This window comes from Delphinapterus leucas, chromosome 10 (genome assembly GCF_059928025.1).
Source record: "Delphinapterus leucas isolate spDelLeu-1000000601 "Yukka" chromosome 10, BTC_Dleu_Yukka2, whole genome shotgun sequence".
In the NCBI taxonomy this organism is placed as follows: Eukaryota; Metazoa; Chordata; class Mammalia; order Artiodactyla; family Monodontidae; genus Delphinapterus; species Delphinapterus leucas.
In genome coordinates this window covers 100,528,459-100,550,971 of record NC_143138.1, presented here as the reverse complement: position 1 = coordinate 100,550,971, position 22,513 = coordinate 100,528,459, and the positions used below count along the sequence as shown (strand labels likewise).

The 22,513-nt window shown below is 39.2% G+C and overlaps 1 protein-coding gene across 13 annotated transcripts in view; it reads left to right on the top strand.

Moving 5' to 3' along the window:
* TMCC1 (transmembrane and coiled-coil domain family 1) overlaps window positions 1-22,513 on the top strand; it is a 221,290-nt gene that overhangs the window by 181,029 nt on the left and 17,748 nt on the right. For 8 of the 13 annotated variants that reach the window (XR_016394766.1, XR_016394767.1, XM_089919767.1 and 5 more), the window contains one exon: window positions 17,586-18,520. Coding sequence is in view for 11 of the 13 variants with exons in the window: in XM_089919767.1 (XP_089775893.1) it covers window positions 17,586-18,520 (935 nt within the window). In the remaining 2 variants the exon portion in view is untranslated. Of the gene's footprint in view, window positions 1-17,585; window positions 18,521-19,716; window positions 19,769-20,619; window positions 20,756-22,513 lie in introns of all 13 variants that reach the window. The other 5 variants (XM_089919769.1, XM_022562786.3, XM_089919772.1 and 2 more) reach the window with 3 other exon arrangements.

The following is a 22,513-nucleotide window of genomic DNA, read 5'->3' as shown; positions in this document are numbered from 1 at the left end:
AAATCCTACCTTACTCTAATCTGCCTTAAGTTGGATGCTGTTTCTTGTGTTTTTCTAAGCATGAAGGTTTACTTTTCCTCATCCTTTCTTAGGCAAGTGTTGCTGGATGGTATGGTGACTGTTTTATTAGCCTACCTCAGACCTTGTCCTTGAGCCCCCCCACTTCTCACCAGTGGAGAGAGCCAAGTTTTCTAGCTGCTTAGAGGGGCACAGAAGAAAACCATTGACACCTGGCTTTTTGCTGACTCACTGGTTATATAAGCCTTGTAAATACAGCTATCCATATACTCCATTAGGTTACTGGGCAGGTGGCCCCCTCCTTGTTTACTGGCCTTTTCCTTTCTCATCATGCTTCTGCTTCTTCCTTAAGTTTTTGGTAACACAGTCTCAACCTTTCACCAAGTGAGTTCTAAGAAGCAGTGAATAGACAAATCGTTTTTCTTCTATTGAATTGTTGGGTTAACTGTGTATTTTCATCTTGATTATGTTAAAATTCCAAATTCTATATTTTCTTGGCACATGAAACCTACAGTATTAATACATCTTTTCATTTGTGGGCCAGTTAAAGTAAAAACTTCCTTTTCTATCTTTGAGAACTCAGTTTAAATGCCCCTGTTCAAAGAATTATTCTATGACCTCCCAATCTAAAGTAGGTTTCTCGGCCTTAAATTATTCCTTTTCTCACAGCACTGTGTTCCTTTTCTTTGCAGCACTTTTCACAATTTATGTTATTTGATTACTCGTTTTTCTGTTTCCGCCACTTTTCCCCACTCAGCCCTAAGTGTCATGAAGGCAGAGAGTTTATTTTTTTGTCAATATATGCCAAAGCGCCTAGCAAAACGCCTGGCTGAGAGTTGAAGAAATGACAATAGGCAGTATTACATGTGTAAAGACCCTATGCTGATGTCGACTGAAAATAAAAATGCACAACATCAGAGTTGTGAAGTAAGTTTTATTTGGGGCAAAATGAGGACTATAGCCTGGGAGACAGCCTCTCAGATAGCTGTGAGGAACTACTCCAAAGAGGTAGGTGGGGAGTTCAGTATATATGTGATTTTGGTGAAGGGGGATTCATGCAGTCAAGCACACATGTTGACAGAAAGTTGCCACTAGTCACAAGGAGCAGATGCCTCCATTAATGATTTAAGTGCTTTTCTAAATATGAGAAGATGCAAGAAATTGGGATCATAAAATCTGAAAAATATCTAACGATCTGAAGCCCTGTTCTGCCAGTTTTTCCCGGAGCACAGAGTGCCTCATTCCTGATCTCTGCCCTGGCTCCTTTCAGGATGTGTTGAAGGTCAGCGATTATGGTGGCTAGTGACTTCATCCTTGTAGAGGCAGATGGTGAGCAACAATTCTTCATCCACAGTGAGAAGAAACAGGATGCGCAGCAGGGTCTAAAAAAGGCCAGTGTGGCTAGAGTGAGAGGAGCATGCTATAAGATGAAGCTAGAGAGAGGTCCAGAGCCCAATCAATCACATAGGACGTTATAGACCAAGTTCACATTCTTGTTCTTAATATTTTAAGAGTGTGGAAAGCTACTAAAATAATTTAAGCATTGGGTGATTTAGGATTTCCTTATTTTTCTTCTTCTTTTAATTCTTTAGTTTAATTGAGGGCCTAAATGAATGCAGCTAGATCAGTCAGGGCGAGTGATTCAGGAGAGAGAGGACAAGATTTTTTTTTTTAATAGTTCTTCTGTTCCTCAATTTAATCTTTTTTTTAAAATAAATTTATGTATTTATTTATTTATTTCTGGCTGCGTTGGGTCTTCGTTGCTGCTCACGGGCTTTCTCTAGTTGCAGCCAGCAGGGGCTACTTGTCGTTGCCGTGCGTGGGCTTCTCTTGTTGCAGAGCACGGGCTCTAGGCGCACGGGCTTCAGTAGCAGCGTGTAGGTTCAGTAGTTGTGGCTCGTGGGCTCTAGAGCGCGGGCTCAGCAGTTGTGGCTTGCAGGCTTTAGAGCACAGATTCAGTAGTTGTGGCACACAGGCTTAGTTGCTCCGCGGCATATGGGATCTTCCTTGACCAGGGCTAGAACACGTGTCCCCTGCATTTGCAGGCAGACTCTTAACCGCTGCACCGCCAGGGAAGTCCTGAGAGGACAAGATTTTGTCCTAAGAGTTTGACGGTACAAATAAGTAGAGATAGGTGGGAAGTATTATAATTTGACTGAAATTTGGAAAGTAAAATAGATAGGACTTGATATTGGATGGGATATAGGTAGAAGGCCGATGATGTCAAGGATGATTCCTGGGCTTTGGCATGGTTTGGTTTGGCTTGTGTAACCTGATGGTTAGTAATGCGTTCCCTGAGATATAGAATACTGTAAGAGAACCAGGTTTAGAGAAGGATCACAGTGTTTGGTTTTGGTCATGTAGATTTTGATATAGTCAAGTAGCCCTTTGGATCTGTACATCTAGATTCCAAAGGAGATTGTACTACTTTTACCATTGGGAAACCTTTAGTGATATCCTCGGAATAAAGTCCAAAAGTTTAGACCTACCTTGGGAGCTTATCTCCCACCATAGCCCGATCCTGTGCCATACTTTTACAGTCTCATGAACCATTCAGTCGTCTTGAAGAGACTATTACATTTCCTTCTTCTGGGCCTTTGCTCATACTGGCGGTCAACCTGAAATGCCTTTCCTTACCCCTTCTCATTTTTATCAAAAACTTCTTCCTTCAAGGCTCATTTCGTTTTTCACCTCCTCCAAGAAGCCTTCCCTGTTCCCTCTCCGTTCCTGTATTCAAGAAGTACTTTACCTTCATATCTACCATATCATTTACTTAATCAGACCTGTTTCATTTCTCTGTCTCACCAACTAGGTTATGTGTTTCTTGAGAGCAGGGATTCCACCTTTATTCAGTACGTTAGATAAGAAGAACAAAGGATAATTGCAAAATTAATTAAATAGTAGAAGCCTTGATCTTTTCTATACCCTGCTTCCTTAGTCTCATAGCACCATGAAGTCCATCTATCTACTGATTTTCTCAAGGCTGTCCTACATTTGTACCTTATAGATACCTACATACAACTTTTCTACCTACATAGTAGAAAAGTTCTTCCTTTCATACGCAAAATCCCTAAGCTACTCATTTTCATCACATACTTTTTTACTTTTACTTTATTTGTAATTTATCAGAAAAACTGAAATCTTGCTGTTACTTATCACACGTGAAAGAATTGACCAAGACAGGAAGGACCAGAATTCATAGCTGATCTTGTTCGCTGTGTCTCCTCTTTTCCCATTCTCTGGAATAATTCTAGAACCCATGCAGTACTTTTTTCAGTGAGGTCACTTATTGGCGTTTAAGACTGGGTAAGACTGTGCGTTGCAGGAGGCGTGACCCACATATTTCCTAGTGCTCTCTGATAGGATAGCACTGTCCACAGTTGAGCAAGCCTCCCCCCAGGGAACAGAGTGTAGAAATGCAGAAACAAGTTATGAAGGTTGGCTCCTTCCCATTTAAGTAATTCTTTCACAGAGGCTTAAGCATTCAATTTGTCTCTTCAGACATCTTTAAATAGTTGAATTTCCTTCCTATTATCTCAGTTAATATTTGTATGTATTGATTTTCATTCTTTGGAAGCCTGAATTTCAGTGATTTCTTACCCCTTTTAGGAGTTATAGATACCTCCATTTAAAAACCTGAGAGACAATTGGACTACCCTCTGAAATTTATACCAGTCACATATTTATGCTTTTTTTTATAGATGTGTTTAATTTAGACCTTTCTTTTAGTCGTAGTTGTCCCATTATAACTTGGGAATATGAACTAGATTGTATCCCTTATGTTCTATTTGAGAACGTTGGTTTATATATCATCCATTGTCGTTACAGATCTTGAATGAGAAAAATCTAAGCAGCTCTAAACCTCATATCACAAAGGAATGACTGTAGTTCTACCATGATTTGATTACTTGCAACTAAATAAAAATTACTTTAAGATAAATTTATTTAAACAGAGGGACAGATCATTATTGCACTCTTGATAAACTCTTCTCAGATCAATTCTGTTCATTAAAGAATATATAAAATCTTTGACAAGTGATACTCTAGGCTCTTACCTTTCTTAGAATTTGTACTTAATTTTGAGAACATAGCTGCTTTTTTGTACAGTAGAATAAAGCAGATACACATATAAAGTTTGAATACCTGCTGTGTAGACTATCTAATATCTTGAGAGTCATCAGTTTTTAAAGATCATGGAAATGTTAAATTACTTTTTGCCTGTACTTCCCTTTATGTTAGCTGCTTTGGGACAGTGCCATACTACTACTATCTGGATAGCTCCAGTAGTACCTCACTTCATGCTCCATATATATAATATATATATTTAATAGACTTTAGGAAGGGGGTTGTAATCCTAAATATGGGATTCCCATCTGGAGTCTGACTTTGTAGAAATCATCAATGCCTCCTTTTTATGTTGATCCAACTGGTGGTAATCGTGGCTGTTACAAAAAGCATTATAGGGAAGTAGTTAAGGACAAGGACTCTGAAGCCAAATCCTATGGGATTTAAGTCCTGGCCCTGCTGCTTACCATTGTGTGACCTTGTTACTTTACTTCTCCTAATTCAGTTTCCTCAGCTGTAAAATTGGGGATTATAATAGCATATATTTCCTAAGGTTGTTTTGAGGGTTAACTAGGTAAATATAAGCAAAGCACTTACAGCAACACCAGGTACATAGTAAACATTCAATTACTAGTACATTTAAGACTGTCATCATCAGATTTATGTATATGGCGGATTGAACCTTGAGCTTTCATAGCCTCAGAAGATACCTATCTGAGGAATAAACCTAGTGAGATAATCCTAGAAATGTTCAAATAGTTCACATAGGAAAGTAATAATGTTGGGCATTTAATTCATAAGGCTTTTGAATTGAAAAATGTCTGATGTCTGAACCAAATATTTTTTAAAAAATTTTTATTAAAGTATAATTGACTCACAGTGTTGTGTTAATGTCTGCAGTACAGCAAAGTGATTTAGTTACACATATATATACATTTTTTTAATTATTCTTTTCCATTACGGTTTATCATAGGATGTTGAATAAAGTTCCGTGTGCTACACAGTAGGACCTTGTTGTTTATCCATTCTATATATAATAACTTACATCTGCGAATCCCAACCTCCCACTCCATCGCCCCCCAACTCCCTGCCCCTTGGCAACCACAAGTCTATTCTCTATATTCGTGAGTCTGTTTCTGTTTCGTAGCTAGGTTCAATTGTGTCATATTTTAGATTCCACATATAAGTGATATCATACACTATTTATCTTTCTGTTTCTGACTTAATTCACTTAGTATGATAATCTCTAGGTCCATCCATGTTGCTGCAAATGGCATTATTTCATTCTTTTTGTGGCTGAGTAGTATTCCATTGTATATATGTACCACATCTTCCTATCCATTCATCTATTGATGGATGTTTAGGTTGTTTCCATGTCTTGGCTATTGTAAATAGTGCTGCAATGAATGTTGGGGTGCATGTGTCTTTTTGAATTATAGTTTTGTCTGGATATATGCCCAGGAGTGGGATTGCTGGATCATATGGCAACTCTATTTTTAGTTTTTTGAGGAACCTCCACATGGTTTTCCATAGTGAGCCAAATATTCTTAATGTATGACGGTAAGATATTTCAAGGAGCATTAGAAGTCAGTCTTTGATTTAATAGGATCCTATTATAATGCAGATAAAGTTATAAATAACCTTGTTAAGACCTCTTGGTATTACAATAAACAAAAACAGTTTAGGTTGTAATGAAAGAGAATTGTAAATAGCCAGTACCCAAAATAGTTTCTGAATAGGTAAGTGAATAGGAAATAATTTCATTCATTCGGGAAACATTTAAGCAGCTACTAAGTGCTATGCCCAGTTTTAGGTGTTAGAGAAACAGAAGTGGACAAAACACAAAAATCACTACCTTCGTGGACTTTACATTCTAGTTTTTGTTGATATATATCAAAATATATGTCATGAGGTAAAAAGTTCTATGGAGAGAAAAGAAGTCTAGAAGCTAGAATAGGGAGTTCATAATGGAAGCAGAGGCTGTAATTTTAAATACAGTGTCAGGGAAGACCTCGCTACTAAGGTGACATTGGAGCAGAGACTTAAAAGAGGTAGATAGAGTAAGCCATGCAGGTGTCTGGGGAGGGGTGTTCCAGGCAGAAGGAACACGAAGTGAAAAAGCACTGAAATGGTGCATGCCTGGCACATTCTAGGAGTAGCAAGGAAGCCATTGTAGCTGGTGGCAGTGGAGTGAAGGGATGAGTAAGTAGTAGGAGGTGGAGTCAGAGAGATTATGGATGTGGGGCAGGTGCCAGATCATAGTCATTTAGGCCATTGTAAGGGCTTTGGCTTTTACTCTGAGTTATGGAGCCACTGGAAAGTTTTAGATGTAAAAGACTGTTGTGATTTGACTTACATTTTTAAAGGACCACTCTGGCTGCTCTTGATATAATTGATTATAAAAATATTATTGCAATAATGGTGTAGAAGACCATTGCAGTAGTCCAGGCAAGAGCTGATAGTGTTTTACACCAGGGTGGCAGCAGTTGAGATATAGTGAGAAGTAGTCAGATTCTGCATCTCTTTAGCAAGTAGAGCCCAAAACATTTTGCTGGGGCAGTGTAGTGTGCATAGGGGGTAACAACGCAGACTCTGTAGCCAGACTATCTGGGTACGAACATTGGCTTTGCTGCTTCTTTACTTTGTGATCTTGGACAACTTAAATTCTCTATGCTTTGGTTTTCTTAGCTATAAAATAGAGATAATAATAATACTCATCTTGTAGTGTCATTGTGAGAACTGAACAATTTACTAAACGGAAAAAGAACTTAGAACAGTGCCTGGCACACAGTAAGTACTATACTATATGTATTAGCATCTGTCTTTATTAATGTTAACTGGGTAAGGTATGAGAAAGAAAGAGGAGTTGAAGATGACACTAAGGCTTTGGATCTTATCCCATGGATCAGTGAAGTAGCCATTATCTGAGATGGGAAAGACTGCAGGGGAAGCAGGTTTGTGGGATGTCAGGAACTCAGTTTGTTTTTTTTTTGCAGTACGCGGGCCTCTCACTGTTGTGGCCTCTCCCGTTGCGGAGCACAGGCTCCGGACGCACAGGCTTAGCAGCCATGGCCCACGGGCCCAGCCGCTCCGCGGCACGTGGGATCCTCCCAGACCGGGGCACGAACCCGCGTCCCCTGCATCGGCAGGCGGACTCTCAATCACTGCGCCACCAGGGAAGCCCCACAGTTTTGTACATAGTAAATTTGAAATGATTGTTAGACATCCAAGTAGAGATATTGAGTAGGTAGTTGGATATATGAGTCTAGAGTTAAGGGAAGTATGGGCTGTGGTATGCATTTGGAAGCCGTTAGCAAATAAATGATATTTAAGACCATTTTAATAGAAAGAAGAGTAATTAAGCCATAAAATGGAATTGGGGATATACAGTTTGGACAGCCCCTGCTTAGAGCCTTTACTCTTCACAAGCTAACAAGCCTAACAGTAGCCAGTTCAGAGACAGCCAGATTATCACAAACCCATGGAGCTTTCCAAATTCTTTCATTGCTTTTTAGAATTTGTTTTATCAGAATTGCTTGAAATAAATAGGATTAAGCTGAGGCTTAGAAATCTTTTGTCTTAATTAGACTGTGTCATAAAAGTATTTGCAGGGAATTAACTTGTAAAGGGGAACTCACTGGTGGCAGTTTTACAAATTGGCTTATCCACACATGGGTTTTATATGAGTTTTTTTGTTTTGTTTTGTTTTGCGGTATGCGGGCCTCTCACTGTTGTGGCCTCTCCCGTTGTGGAGCACAGGCTCCGGATGCACAGGCTCAGCGGCCATGGCTCACTGGATGACCTGTTTGGTTCCTTTCTAGCTCAAAGAATCTGTGCTTGTAAAAAAACTCCTAACCATAACAAAGCGGAATATAATTTTATACTTACACCATTGATGCTGTGATTTTGTAGGCTCCTTATGGACTAACTTTCTTTCATTCTTTCTTTCTTTCTCTCTTTCTCTTTTTCTTTCTCTCTTTCTTTCTTTCTCTTCCCTCCCTCCCTCCCTTCCTTCCTTCCTTTCTTCCTTCCTTTTCCTCCCTTTTCCTCCCTCCCTCCCAGGCTCACATGAACCTATTAAATCCAAACATCGGGCCTGAAGTACATCTGGCAGTGCAAATCCTCAATGATCTATTTCACGTAAGCCAGGAAATCAGTCCTCCTGTGACAAAGCAATTCTGAGCAACAGGCCTAGATTCCATAATGGATATTTTGCAGTGGGGTTGGAACAGGTTGGCCATTTAGGATGTTAATAATCTAAACTCATATTCAACTCAGCAGTTTTTCCTCAGCAGCCTTGGAGGGATGAATATCATCTGTTGGAAGCTATTTTTCTTACAAAAATTCTGACCTTTTTTCCATTCAGAGTAACATAGGCTGAGTCACTGCATGGCATATGAGATCTAAAAGAATCATTTTAAGGAGATGCTGGCGAGCATTTATATTGAACATTTACTTGATATCTTCTTTGTCCAAGGCATTGTGGTACCTTCTTGGGGCACAAAGATGAATGTGATGTGACCCCTGCCCTCAGGAACTGTCAGTGGAGGCAACACACTCAAGCAGTCATTTCAGCATAATGTGATAGGGACAAGTGGTACAGAAACATAGAAAAAAGAATATAAAGGAGGAGCCATTAATCCAGCTGGGAGAGGGAGGTTGTCAGGAAAGATTTCCTGAAGGAGGTTATGCCTGAACTGGGTTTCCTTCAGCCAGAAAAGGAAAGGAGAATATACCCTGGACTGGCCGAGGGAGCCTTGTGGGCAGAAGCCTGGAAGTGTGAAACAGTGTGCCATGTCAGAAGAACCAAATTATAGTTTTGACCCTTAGCATATATAGATTTAAAGTTTCCATTATTTCCAAGTGATCCATGATATAGTTTTTTTGTCAAAATTTTGCACATGGTAGGATCTTCAGCTACAAAGCTAGAGAGTAAACCCCACCAGAATTCACATTTCAGTGCACGTCACCCATGAAGTGATTTTAAAACTTTGTTTTTGATGAAGATGGACCTGAAAAGTGCTGGTGGTAGAAAAGAGAGTGGGGCCTTAAGTGGTTCTCAATAGAAAAGGGAAGTTTGAGACAAACTAGACTGTAGTGCCAAATTCACAAGTGACCAGGATTCTTGTCATGAGTATTACTTGTGTATCAATGATTTTTCAAACTTTTTTTGAGTGCGATTTTGTGTGTGTGTATTTTTAATTGCTGTAACATTGGTCTGTAACTTGACATAAGTTTCATGTGTACAACATTGTATTTCAACTTCTGTATACACTACTTCATGTGCACCACCAAAGGTTTAGTTTCCATCTGGCACCATACAGTTGACCCCCTTTACCCATTTTGCCCTCCCCCAACCCTCCTTCCTCTCTGGTAACCGCCAATCTAATCTCTATATCTACGTGTTTTGTTTTTGTTCTGTTTGTTCATTTATTTGTTTTATTTTGTTTTTTATTCCACATATGAGTGAAATTTTCTCCATCTGACTTACTTAGCATAATACCCTCAAGGTCCATCCATGTTGTCACAGATGTTAAGATGTCATCTTTTTATATGGCTGAGTGGTATTCCATTGTGTATATGTGTATGTATATGTATGTGTTCCATTGTGTGTATGTATATGTATGTGTATACACACACCACACATACACACACACAGGTGGATTCTTAACCACTGCGCCACCTGGGAAGTCCCACTCTGCCCATTTTTTAATCAGATTGTTTGTATTTTGTTGTTGTTATTGTAGAGTTGCATGAGCTCTTTATATATTTTAGATATTAACCCCTTATCGGTCATATCATTTACAAATGTTTTCTCCCATTCATTAGGTTGTCTTTTGTTTTGTTGATGATTTCCTTTGGTGTGCAGACGCTTTTTAGTTTGATGCAGTGCTATTTGTTTATGTTTGCTTTTGTTTCCCTTCCCTGAGGAGACATACTCAGAAAGATATTGCAAGACCCATGTTAGACTATAAGGCCTATGTTTTCTTCTAGGATTTTTATGGTTTCAGGTCTTACTTTCAAATCCTTAAACCATTTTGAGTTAATTTTTTGTGTATGGTGTAAGATAGTGGTCTAGTTTCATTCTTTTGCATGTGGCTGTCCAGTTTTTCCAACACCATTTATTGAAGAGACTGTCCTTTCTCCAGTGTATGTTGTTTGCTCCTTTGTCATAAATTAATTGTGGGTTAATTTCTGGGCTCTCAATTCTGTCCTGTTGATCTGTATGTTTGTTTTTCTGCCAGTACCATGTTGTTTTTATTGTTAAAGCTTTGTAGTATAATTTGCAGTCAGGGAGTGTGATATGTCCAGCTTTGTTCTTTTTTCTCAGGATTGCTTTGGCTATTCAGGGTGTTTTGTGGTTCCGTACAAATTTTAGGATTTTTTGTTCTATTTCTATGAAAAATGTCATTGAGATTTTGGTAGGGATTGCATTGAATCTGTAGATTGCTTTACGTGGTATGGACATTTTAACAATGTTAATTCTTTCAGTTCATGAGCGTGGAATATCTTTCCATTTCTTTGTGTTTTCTTCAATTTCTTTAAACAACGTCTTATAGTTTTCAGTGTACAGGTCTTTAACCTCCTTGGTTAAATTTATTCCTAGGTATTTTATTCTTTTTGTTGTGTTTGAAAATAGGATTGTTTTCTTATTTTCTCTTTCTGCTAGTTCATTATTAGTGCATAGAAATGCAGCAGATCTTTCAATACTGATTTTGTACCCTGCAAATTTACTGTATTCGTTTATTATTTCTAGTAGTTTTTTGGAATCTTTAGGATTTTCTGTGTTTAAAATCATATCATGTGCAAGTAGTGATGGTTTTACATTTTCCTTTCCAATTTGGATGCCTTCTATTTCTTTTTCTTATCTAATTGTCTGGCTAGGATTTCCAATGTCATGTTGAATAAGGATAGTGAGAGTAGGCATCTTTGTGTTGTTCCTGATCTTAGAGAGAGAGCTTTCTATTTTTCATCATCGAGTATGATGTTAGCTGTGGGTTTGTCATATATGATCTTTATTACATTGACATATCCTCCTTTTGTACCCATTTTATTGAGAATTTTTTATGAAAAATGACTGTTGAATCTTGTCAGATGCTTTTCCTGCATCTATGGAGATTATCACATGATTTTTATCCTTCATTTTGTTAGAGTGGTCTATCACATTGGTTAATTTGCAGATGTTCAACCATCCTTGCATCCCTGTCAAACTTTTTAAAAATAAGCAATAAAACATTGTTTCCTTTTCTTTTTCTAAGCAAAAATTTCCCAGGATACCCATATAAAATAAATGAAAGAAGAGGTAATCAGGGTTCCAGGAGTCCTGCTCACTTGGCTTCACTATTCCCCTTTGTGGTGATCCAGACACATCTCCACGGAACCTAGGGTTGTTTCATGTACTAAAGTTCTCTGTAAAAAAAAGTGCAAAGGTGATTCCTAGAACTTATAGGAAACTCTTCGGTCTGTATAAGAATTATTTATCAAATTAAGGAAAAATTTTATGACAACTGAAAAGGCCTGTTTTTTAGACTATGACCTGAATCTTGGTTTTAGGTCCAAAGCAGAATATGGAATGCTTAGAGAAAAGGCTTGCTTGCTGTGGGATAGTGGAATTTAGTCTATTTTTATTTTCTTTTACACCCACTTGAGATCTACTCTCCATTTCACAGCATGGCAAACTCAACGTCGGTCAGAATCGCACAGGAGAAATTTGCTCAACAGAGTTGTGCTGACTGTGAGGAGGGAAGGGCATTTGTTTCTACAGTGAGACTGTGGAGATGGGTGAAAAAACATTGTCATGATTAAGATATACTTTCTTCACAAAGTGCTGATAGACTGTGGGGTTTCTTTTATTTTTGTTAGGGATGAGACATGGGGGAGGTGGAAAGGCAAGCCTGAAGGAGATGATGCAAAATTCAGATCCAGAGCTGTGTAACACCTAAGGCAGGACTCTTTCTTGTGTTTTATGTTCTCAACACAATCCGCCTGGCAGAAGAAGAAAAGCTTATAAGACCAACCAGAGCCTGTTCATGTTTATTATCGATTAGAAGGTAGATTCCTGTGTGGTTCTTAGGGCCGAGATTAAGACTCTCTAGGGATTACCATTTGTATTGGATTTGGGGAGTGGCCTCCCCCAAATCAAATATTCTATCTTATTGCCCCCACTAAGTGTACTTGAATTGAACCATACACTCCAATTTTGATTCGAAACATGGCTACTGTATCTCTGAGAAAATATTTGGCAGAACAGTGGTCTGCAGGTGCCCCAGCGTCAACTTGCACAGGCGACGGCACAACCCATTCTGTGAAATTGGCTTTGGAAAAGATACACTTTCAAAAAAACCAAGATAGTCAAGCTTGTATTTGTTTTCAGATTAACTACAAAGACTTCCTCACTCTCTAACCCCTTCTTCTTTTATCGTAAAATTCCTTCTTCATTTTCTCAGAAAAGATACGGATTATTTAATGTGCAGAGTATGAGGTTGCCTGAGAGAGACAATACTCTATAAAGCATAGATAAGATGACTTCATCATACTAAGTAAGCAGAATGGGACTGTGGCTTTTATTGAAGATAGCAATGTCAAGTCAGGGATTTCTGAATCTTTTTTAGCTAAAAATATACATATCTTGGATTTTGAGTAATGAACCAGGTAAGGAATAGAAAAAGGTAACTTCTTGAATGCTTACCTCGCTTGGCAGGCATAACACACATTTAACATCTTTTCAAATAATCTCATGAGAAAATGATAGCCCCATTGTATGGAAGAGAAAACTTAGGCTCAAAGAGAACTAGTAGATGGCCCAGAGACACACAGCTGTGAGGTGACAGAGTCAGGTTTGAACCCAGGTCCTTTTACTCTTGAAAGTGCCCCTTCCACCGTGTTGCCGTTTCCACTGTTCTCAGAGCTGGGTCCTGCTGTGTTCTAACACTTTAATCCACTTAGAGAAAGTCGACAGATCTTTAATATATTTGCAAATGAAAATTGAAAGCCATTATAAAGCTTTATCAAAACTCTGCCGTAGATGGCTCCAGTTCTGTCCTTGATTAATCAGTGTTTTGAGGTATAGCTGTTGAAAATTTTCTCTTGGGCTGTTTTCTGGTCAGTTAATTCAGATCAGTGAATAGATAATTTCAACAATGAATTCTCAATAGTAAGAGACAAAGTACAAACAAAGCAGTATAGGCTGCTTGTTATAGCAACAGTTAGATATTAATTGTGGCTTCTGACCATATCTCTAGCCTTGTAGCATATTGCCTAACTTATAATAAGTAGTCAAAATATGTTTAACTGACTGACTTTTGGTCCTAGCTTTTTCTATACAAATTAATTCTAACCTCAGCAATAAGTGGGCTGCTGCTTGCTATTTAGTGGGTATGATTAGATTTGAAAGCCCTTCAGGGAGTATGGTCATAGGAAACCCTGTTGTGAGGGTGATATTGCTGCTGCTGTTGTCAAATTGCCAAGTGATAAGGTAGTAGGAGGCACCTCACAGTCAGTTCACTTGTAAATTAGTGATAACAGTGTCTACTTTGTAGGGTTATTGTGAGAACTGGAAGATTAGGCAACCAGCTGCCTAGCCACAAGACCAACTGTCAAGAAAGATGACTATTGTTACTTTATGTAATGTTGAATTACATTATTCCTTGGGTTCAGGCTCTTCGTATCCCCTAGTTTATGCCTGAAATGTGAAAGATCTTGCAAGGAAGTATATTCTGGAATCTTTTAATATTTGAATTTTTCAAAAAGAACCACTTACATGGTACAAAAATAATAGCCAGTACTAACAGCTTACACTGTGCCTGATACTGTTTTGAGAGTTTTTATGTTCATTGATTCACTTCCTCCTCACAACAGTCTTCTGAAAATGGGCATTAGTATTATCCATATTTTACAGTTGATGAAATGCATATAGACAGAGGTTAAATAACTTGCCCAATGTCACATGGCTAGTAAGTAGCAAAGCCAGTTTCCAACCCAAGCAGTTTATGCCAGAATCCATGCTTCACTGCTACACTAAATGTAGCCAGACTTAATAGTCTTGTTTTTCTGATCTATGCCTTTTCCTGTATAAGAAAACCCTTTCCTATTTTCCAGTACTGCCTTCTAAAAGGTTTTAAATTTGCTTTTCACATTTGCAATTACACATTTCAAATTTGCAATAGTTGTTTGTCTGGAGTGAAGTAGGAATCTAATTTTATGTTGTTTTATGTGGATAGCCTAGTATGCTAGCAAAGACTGTTGGAAAAGAGAACTTTTCACTTGGTACGTTCACAACTCAAAGCTAAGTCAGGCCCTTCCAGCGCTAAGTATTCAGGCCACCAAGGACTTGGTTCATAATTCAAAAGATACCGAGAGAGTATGCACAACCCCTGTCCTATAATTCTGTAGTTCAATATATCTTTCTCTTTCCTCCTCTTTCTCTCCCCTCCCCTCCCCTCCTCTCCTCTGCTGATTTCCTGCTCTCTCTCGCCTTCCTTTCTAAGAACAGTGCCTGCCAGGATTGGGAGGAGTTACTGAGTAATCCAGTGATTCATGGTTTCAAGTGTAAACTACCCTCCTGCTGAAGCTGTGGGTTAGCTTTCTTTCTCAAGGCCGAGGACAGTGGATTCTGTCAGCTGTGCTCTTGCAGCCATATTGATGATTCTAAGTGGGAGTCACACACTGGAAGGACATAGTGGGGCTCCGAACAGCCAGGTAGGACAGAAGTCGGAGTAAAGACAGTCTGGTTTATTTCTGTAGTTACTGTGCAGGGAAATAAAGACACATCTAAACTGATGATTTGTAAATAATTATATTGAAACTTTATTCAGGTTTTTTCAATTTTAGAGATGTAATCAAACCTTGATTCTAACAACAAGGTCCTACTATATGGTACAGGGAACTATATTCAGTATTCTGTGATAGACCATAATGGAAAAAAATATAATAAAAAAAAGAATGTATTATATATGTGTAACTGAATCATTTTGCTGTACAGCAGAAATTAACACAACATTGTAAATCAACTATTTTTTGATAAATAAATAATAATTTAGAAAACAACAACAAACCTTGATTCTAGTCCCAAAGCCATCTTTTGAGCAGTATGATCAATTTCTGTCCTTCCAGGGTAACAGTTAAACTTGATTTCCATGTCTACACTTCTTTAGACAACAAGAATGCATATAAGTTGATATTCAAGTAATAAGAAAGAACCTGAGAAAACTAGACCATGCATAAGCTTGTAGTCTTAGATCTAGAGACGTTTCATATATATATATATATATATATTTTTTTTTTTTTTTTTTTTTTTTTTTTTTTTTGCGGTATGTGGGCCTCTCACTGCTGTGGCCTCTCCCATTGCGGAACACAGGCTCTGGACGCGCAGGCTTAGCGGCCATGGCTCATGGGCCCAGCCGCTCCGTGTCATGTGGGATCTTCCCGGACCGCGGCACGAACCCGTGTCCCCTGCATCGGCAGGCGGACTCTCAACCACTGCGCCACCAGGGAAGCTCAGAGACGTTTCATATTGCTTTCCTTTTATACTGTGGTAGATTTTGAGCTATTAAGCATAAGTACACAATCAGGGTCACATTACATACTATAGTTATGGGATCTGAAATTCCATTCAGAAAGAAAATCACACAATGGGAACTCTGTACAGCTTAAGAGAGTGAACCGAAGGAACTGAAGAGAGTGGGTTTCCAGGAGCTTCTCTTGCAAGTCTTGGCGACTTGGTTTATCTGGAACTCTGGCTCATCCTCTCTTCTGCTGCCTTCCCTCTGGCCCTTTCACTGCTTATTAGCACGCACCTAAAGATGAACAGGACAGATGGAGAAGTGACACAAAACAGTTACTGTGCTAGTCCCTAACTATTCTGCATATTCTTTTTATTAGTGGAGCCAATGTCATTTTTGTTATTCATTTCAGTTTTAAATTATTCTTTTGCTTTTATTTAAATGTACAGTATTTCACATTTGTTCATCTAGAAGGAAAATAATATTGTTTCTGTTCACATTAGTAGTAATATATTGAATCCAGTAACGAACTAAATGTGTTTTAGAGATTGGCATAGTCCGTGCTCAGACAGTAAAACTGAGGAGATACAGCCAAGATGAAAAAAGGGAGAATGCATCTCTAGACTGACAAGTTAATTATCAGCATTTCATGAATATTTCAGATTTGTTTTATTATTGTCATTATAGAATTAATTCAACTTTTTAAAATATGAGAGTAACCTACATATAGTTCTTCCTAGCAGATTGTTTACTGGTGACAGATTAGAGATGGGAACCAAGGAAAAGAGTGTGTCCTTAGTCTCCGGGATGGTAAACTTGTACACTGTCACTCCTACTGGGAATTTTTGTTTCCCAGCAATTGTTATTTTATTATTTATTTCGGTTACTACTCAATAGAGAGTAAGTTTCTAAAGCCTCTTTCCATGGGCCCTTCCCTAATTCACCACCACAAGCCACACCCAGGGGCGCCTTCTTGAAGGACTTCTTTCTCCTGAGTTAGAGAAACATGACCTCCCCTTAGCTTTGGCTAATGGCTTTGAAGCATTATAGTGTAAGTTTTCAAATCTGAACAACTTGTCTTTTTCTTCAACTTCCTTGAATGATCACTCATGCATACCAGAGGATAGTCATTGTATGTGTTTTGGAGTCCCTTGCCTAATAAAAATCTTTCTAGATAGAACTCCCAAAATTTGAGCTTCAAAAGGTCTGAACTTAGTCATTGACTTGTTAATTACTAACCTCTTACTGTCTGTGTCCCTGAGTGTCTATGTTATCTTGCCTGAGTTTATCACATTTACTTGTGATTTGGGATTTTAACTCTCAAGAGCATACCACGTTCATCCTTGCCCTTTCAGCAGTACCCTCCCATTCCCTCCTTCACCTGTCTGCAGCTACCCATTAAGTGCCCCTAATAGAACAGAGAGAATGATTGCATCAACCTTGACATGATTTGATAAAAAGACACTGTGATAACAATTGGATTTTTATATCTAGCCACTTAAATTACCTTTTCTCGCCAACATTTTCAGATGACCGTAATCTGAAAGCATGAATTGGAATACAGTGATATCTGAATACTAAGATGATATATAATTAAATTGAAATACAGATGTACTTTGTTGTACATAGATATGCTTCTAAACAAAAATATGTGTGTTGAATGTTTGTGAATTAATTCATGCTTTAAACCCACTAGGAGAGGTTTATTATTTGAAGAAATACTGTAATAAATCCTCTAGCAAAGGAAGAATACCCCCAGTTTACATCTTGTGTAAGTCTTTTTGCTTAAAGCAAAAGACTTAAATAGAACTCATGCTTAAAGCAAAGGGTACTTGTATGAGGACAGTATCCAAGAGGGAGATGGGGCTTGTACAGGACAGGAGGAATTAGGTCAGCTATCGGTGCTGAGTAAGTAAAATTTCAATACATTTGGGCCCATTGATTCTGGAGAGCTACTCCTTTTGGGCTCCTTCTAACATCCTCCTCTTGCTTTTATGCTAGATCGAGCGGTTGGAACTAAGCAGCCTCCCCCAGACTTCCAGTGCGGTGGCCTCCAGCACTGATGGCAGCCTCCACACAGACGCTGTGGATGGAACACCAGACCCTCAGCGCACAAAGGCTGCTATTGCTCACTTGCAGCAGAAGATCCTGAAGCTCACAGAACAAATCAAGATTGCACAAACAGCCCGGGACGACAACGTTGCCGAGTACCTAAAGCTTGCCAACAGTGCGGACAAGCAGCAGGCCGCTCGTATCAAGCAGGTTTTTGAGAAGAAGAACCAGAAATCTGCCCAGACCATCCTCCAACTACAAAAGAAGCTTGAGCACTACCATAGGAAGCTCCGAGAGGTGGAGCAGAATGGGATCCCCCGGCAGCCAAAGGATGTCTTCAGGGACATGCACCAGGGTCTGAAGGATGTGGGAGCAAAGGTGACCGGCTTCAGTGAAGGTGTAGTGGACAGTGTTAAAGGTGGACTCTCCAGCTTCTCCCAGGCAACCCATTCAGCAGCAGGGGCCGTGGTCTCTAAGCCCAGAGAGATCGCTTCACTAATTCGGAATAAGTTTGGCAGTGCAGACAATATCCCTAACCTGAAGGACTCTTTAGAGGAAGGGCAAGTGGATGATGCGGGAAAGGCTTTGGGAGTAATTTCAAACTTTCAGTCCAGCCCCAAATATGGTAGTGAGGAAGATTGTTCTAGTGCCACGTCAGGCTCGGTGGGAGCCAACAGCACCGCTGGAGGCATTGCTGTAGGAGCATCCAGCTCCAAAACAAACACCCTGGACATGCAGAGCTCAGGATTTGATGCACTACTACATGAGATCCAGGAGATCCGGGAGACCCAGGCCAGACTAGAGGACTCCTTTGAGACCCTCAAGGAACATTATCAGAGGGACTACTCATTAATAATGCAGGCCTTACAGGAGGAGCGATATAGGTAAGTTACGTGGAATTAAAATCCTCAATTATTTATGTTTAGGTTCACCTCCCTTTGGATACTGGGGAGTAGCTTTAAAAGGTCTTGGTACAGTGTCTTTCTCTGGAGTATTCACAGCACTTTAGATACGTTACGTGATGTTTGCATGAGTTCTTATCATAGAGAGCAAAAGAGAGGCAAGCAGAGTTAAATGACTCCCAAGATCACACACGAGTGGAGTGTTTCAGTCAGGGGGTAATGATTACTGTAGCCCTCTAGTCTTCAAATTTCAAATGAAGCCCAAGCTTTCTAAGGCATTCCACCTACTTATTTATAATCACAGAACCACAAACAATTGCAGCCTATAGTTATAATACATTGAATTTAAAAGATCTATAGCCCTCTGAACTCTGTAGAAATCAGAGATATAGCCCAGCCAAAATGTAATGAACCTTGTAGATATTTGACTTTAAACACACTTATCTGGGCAATTGGTATAGAAAGATTAGACTGGAAATAAATCCAGATAAGCCTGTCTGTTACTTTTATGAATTGGCAAATGTTTGAACGAGAGTGGACTTAAACGTGAAATCGTTCTACAATAGTTAGAGAATTCGCAAAGGACTAAGTGCTTTGAGTCATAATCTGCTAAAGGTAGAAGCTGATCTCTTTTTTGTGTTTCACATTACAAACTGTATTCACATTAGACCACTCTAAGCTTTTCTCCAAATGTGTGTCCCTTCCCCTTGCTTCCATCACGTGCAGATAGAAATAATATCCACGTGGAGTACTCCTTCAGGTCCAAACTTTGTCAGCCAGAGCCAGGCCACCTCACTGGTACAGATTAAGGGCCAATATTACAGGAGCCACACAGCCTGTTAACAGCCACAGGTTAGGCCCTGAAAGGCCTGGATTGTGGTTTTGTCCCAGTTACGATCTACAGGGAATCCTCAGTACTTTTACTATAATGTCAAGGATTGAACAGACAGTCTCTTAAGGTCCCTTTACCTCCTGTAAAAAAATATATAATAAAAGTGATTTTTTTTTAAGTTTACTTTTATGAGATAATTTCAGGGCCTGAAATAAATTGTTCGTATGTATCAGTTAGCTCTGAAAGGAGCTACCTCAGCAAGCTGTTTTCAGATGGAGAAAACACTAATCAATCACTCAGTCCTACCTCTTATCTTCACTCTTCTGTCCTTCGGTTCTGACTTAAGACTTAAGGGAGAAGAACAGAGAAGTGTGGGAGAGAGAAATGAAGTTCTAAAAGCAAGTATATGACTATTCTTATTTCATTGTTTTGTATATTCTTTAATATACTCAGAAGACAGTTTCTAAAGCAGCGAGCAATCTAATACTCAGATGGACTCTAAAAATAAAACACCTGGTCCTTTGTACTACATTAAACCTAACTCCCGGGTTCAAATTCTAGTTCTGCCACTTACTAACCTTGAAAACGGGGCAAGATTCTTAACTTCTCTAAGTCTTGATTTTCTCATCTCTAACATAGAAATAATAATAGTCCTTCATAAGATTATTGTGCCCTTTCAATGAAATAATAAAGCACATAGCTCAGTGCCTGGCCCGGTAAGTGCTTGATTGATGTTAGGTAGCAGCTGCTACTGCTGCAATTAAAATACACCCCTCTGAACATGGAGACCTGGGCATTCCACGGTCAGTTGCTTTGACCCCTTTATTTTGAAAAGATAGCAAAACATTCCAGTTTTTAAATTCTTCCAGAGCTTAAAACTCATATAGAGTTTGTTACGTCTTCAAGTCAGGTGTAGGCCAGCGTGAGAAAATCAGGGAGGAAAAACGAGTCTCCCAAGGCCTCCTTTGTATCCATTTAAAATAATTCACAGGACAGAAGTTTAGGTCCTCATTATTACCTCATTGAAAGAATCATGTCCAAGCCACGTATGACGTTAAGGAGAAGTGCATTTCTTTCATTGCATTTTGGGTTCTTGGTAGTAAGTGAATGACTTGTTTTATGGAATGAAGAGAGAATAAAGGAAACTTGTGAATTTTCAAAAACAGAGGGGGCGAGAGGGATACATAATGTCATGTGTAATCTGACTGTCAAATCACTGCAGCTTGAAAATGGTCTTTCCTTAAAACAGAATCTTGAATCTTTTTTTTTTCCCAAGAAAAGCAGTGGAAAAGTCACAACTGTTTTACTCAACTATTTCGTCGCACCAGTATTTCCATGTATAGAGCAGTAAGGGATTTCTCCTCCGTTCCATATGTCTTTACACGGTAAATATATTTATCTAATTTTGTTGGTCTTTGAACTGTTCTACATAAGTGAGGTTTTCCCCACAGATTGTAGTTTATTCTTTTAAGCACCAAAACTTTTAACATTTTAAGTGTTTTTGCAGAATTTCTCTACCTTCTTTTAACAGAGTAGTTACATTGAGCCTAGCATGATTGGAAATAGCTTAAAACAGTAGTGTTAAAAAAAAAAAAAACAGTAGTGTTCTTAGAGCTATACTCTCAGCTCAGTGAGGGTGTCATCTTACATGCCTCTGCAATAAATGGTCCTAGGCAGCTTGCTTTTTAAACTTCTGTCGTCTGCCTTTTTTAGTTTGTTCTTTCTCCTTTCCACATATTCTCCGCACTCTTAGTGAGCTGCCTGCAGCAGCCTCTCTTTGCTAATTTCTATGTCTACTCTGTTACAGGCTTGGCTTTTTGTCTAGGAAGGAAGTAGGGAGGGATGGACTTAAGGGACTCTTCTGTGACCAAGAAACCAGTTAACGCGTACATGGCTGCTCTAGATGCATTTCTGCTTATTTTCTCTGCTGTAGTTTATTTTACTAACATCTGAGTTGACAGGAGGGAGGCCATGCACAGTATTAAATGAGGAGGAGGAGGACTCTACCTCTGGCAGCTTCTCTCACTAAACTTCTATGATGTGCATAGTGCTGGATGCTTCATGTATAGTTGCTAATCCTCACAGTGTCCCTGCAGGTGCATTGTATTACCCCATTTTACAGATGAGGAAATTGAGGCCCAGTGAGGTTTTTAAGTTTTGCCAAAGATTACTCTGTTAGTGGTAAAGCCAGGAATCAAACCCAGTTTTATCTGACTCCAAAGCCTGTGTTCTTTTCATACCAGAACAAGTTTTTTTCCCAAACTCAAACCTGACATCTGTATGATTGAAAAACTAACCTGTAGGCTAGCTCTAAGAAGCATTGACTTTATTAGCAAGAGGTATTAGACCTTTTCCAGGTCACAGTCTATATTTTCCTAAAAGTTGTCCCTGTTTTAACATATTCTGTAAAATTCTGTGAATGCACAAGTTCTAGAAAGTTTTCTCAAGCTAGTATCTACACTAGTTTTCTCAGGTGTAGGTAAGTAATAGGGGACCCCCTATTTAAGTAAACCTCCACCCCCGTCCTGATTTCCCCCTTTTCAGAGGCCCTTCTCAACACTGTCACTCAATTAATGTGCTTCCCATTGGTCTCTACCCCGGTGAGTAGCACCAGGGTAAAGAGTTTTGCCCAAGACCATCTACTTTGGAATAATCAGAAGCATTCAGAAACCTCTCAGCACCCACGTGATGGCGCCATGACGGAAGAGTGTTTCTTCAGCACCCACATGCACTTAGCCCAGGAAGTCATTGTAGCTGAGCTCGGATCTGAACTCCATCTCAACCTTGGGACAGTAACTAGGTACTTAGTCTTTGAGCTTTGTATTGGACTCTTAGATATAAGTGGGATCATGAATTTGGGAAGGTAGGAGACAAGAATTAGACATTTTTTTTTTAGTGATGGGATCTGTGCTGACTTCAGATTCTCCTTATCCAGCTAATCTCTTCATCCCATTAGAGCATTATTACAGATTTGTTAGTGGCAACAGGGTTCACTTTAGTACTTCAGAGGTAGAAGGGGCCCTTAGATATCTAGTCTAATCTCATTCTACAGATGAGTACACTGAGCCCCAGAGAGAGAAAGTGACTTCTGCCAGGTCACCCAGTAAAATGGTTTAACATATATTTAACTTGCTGCTAAAAGC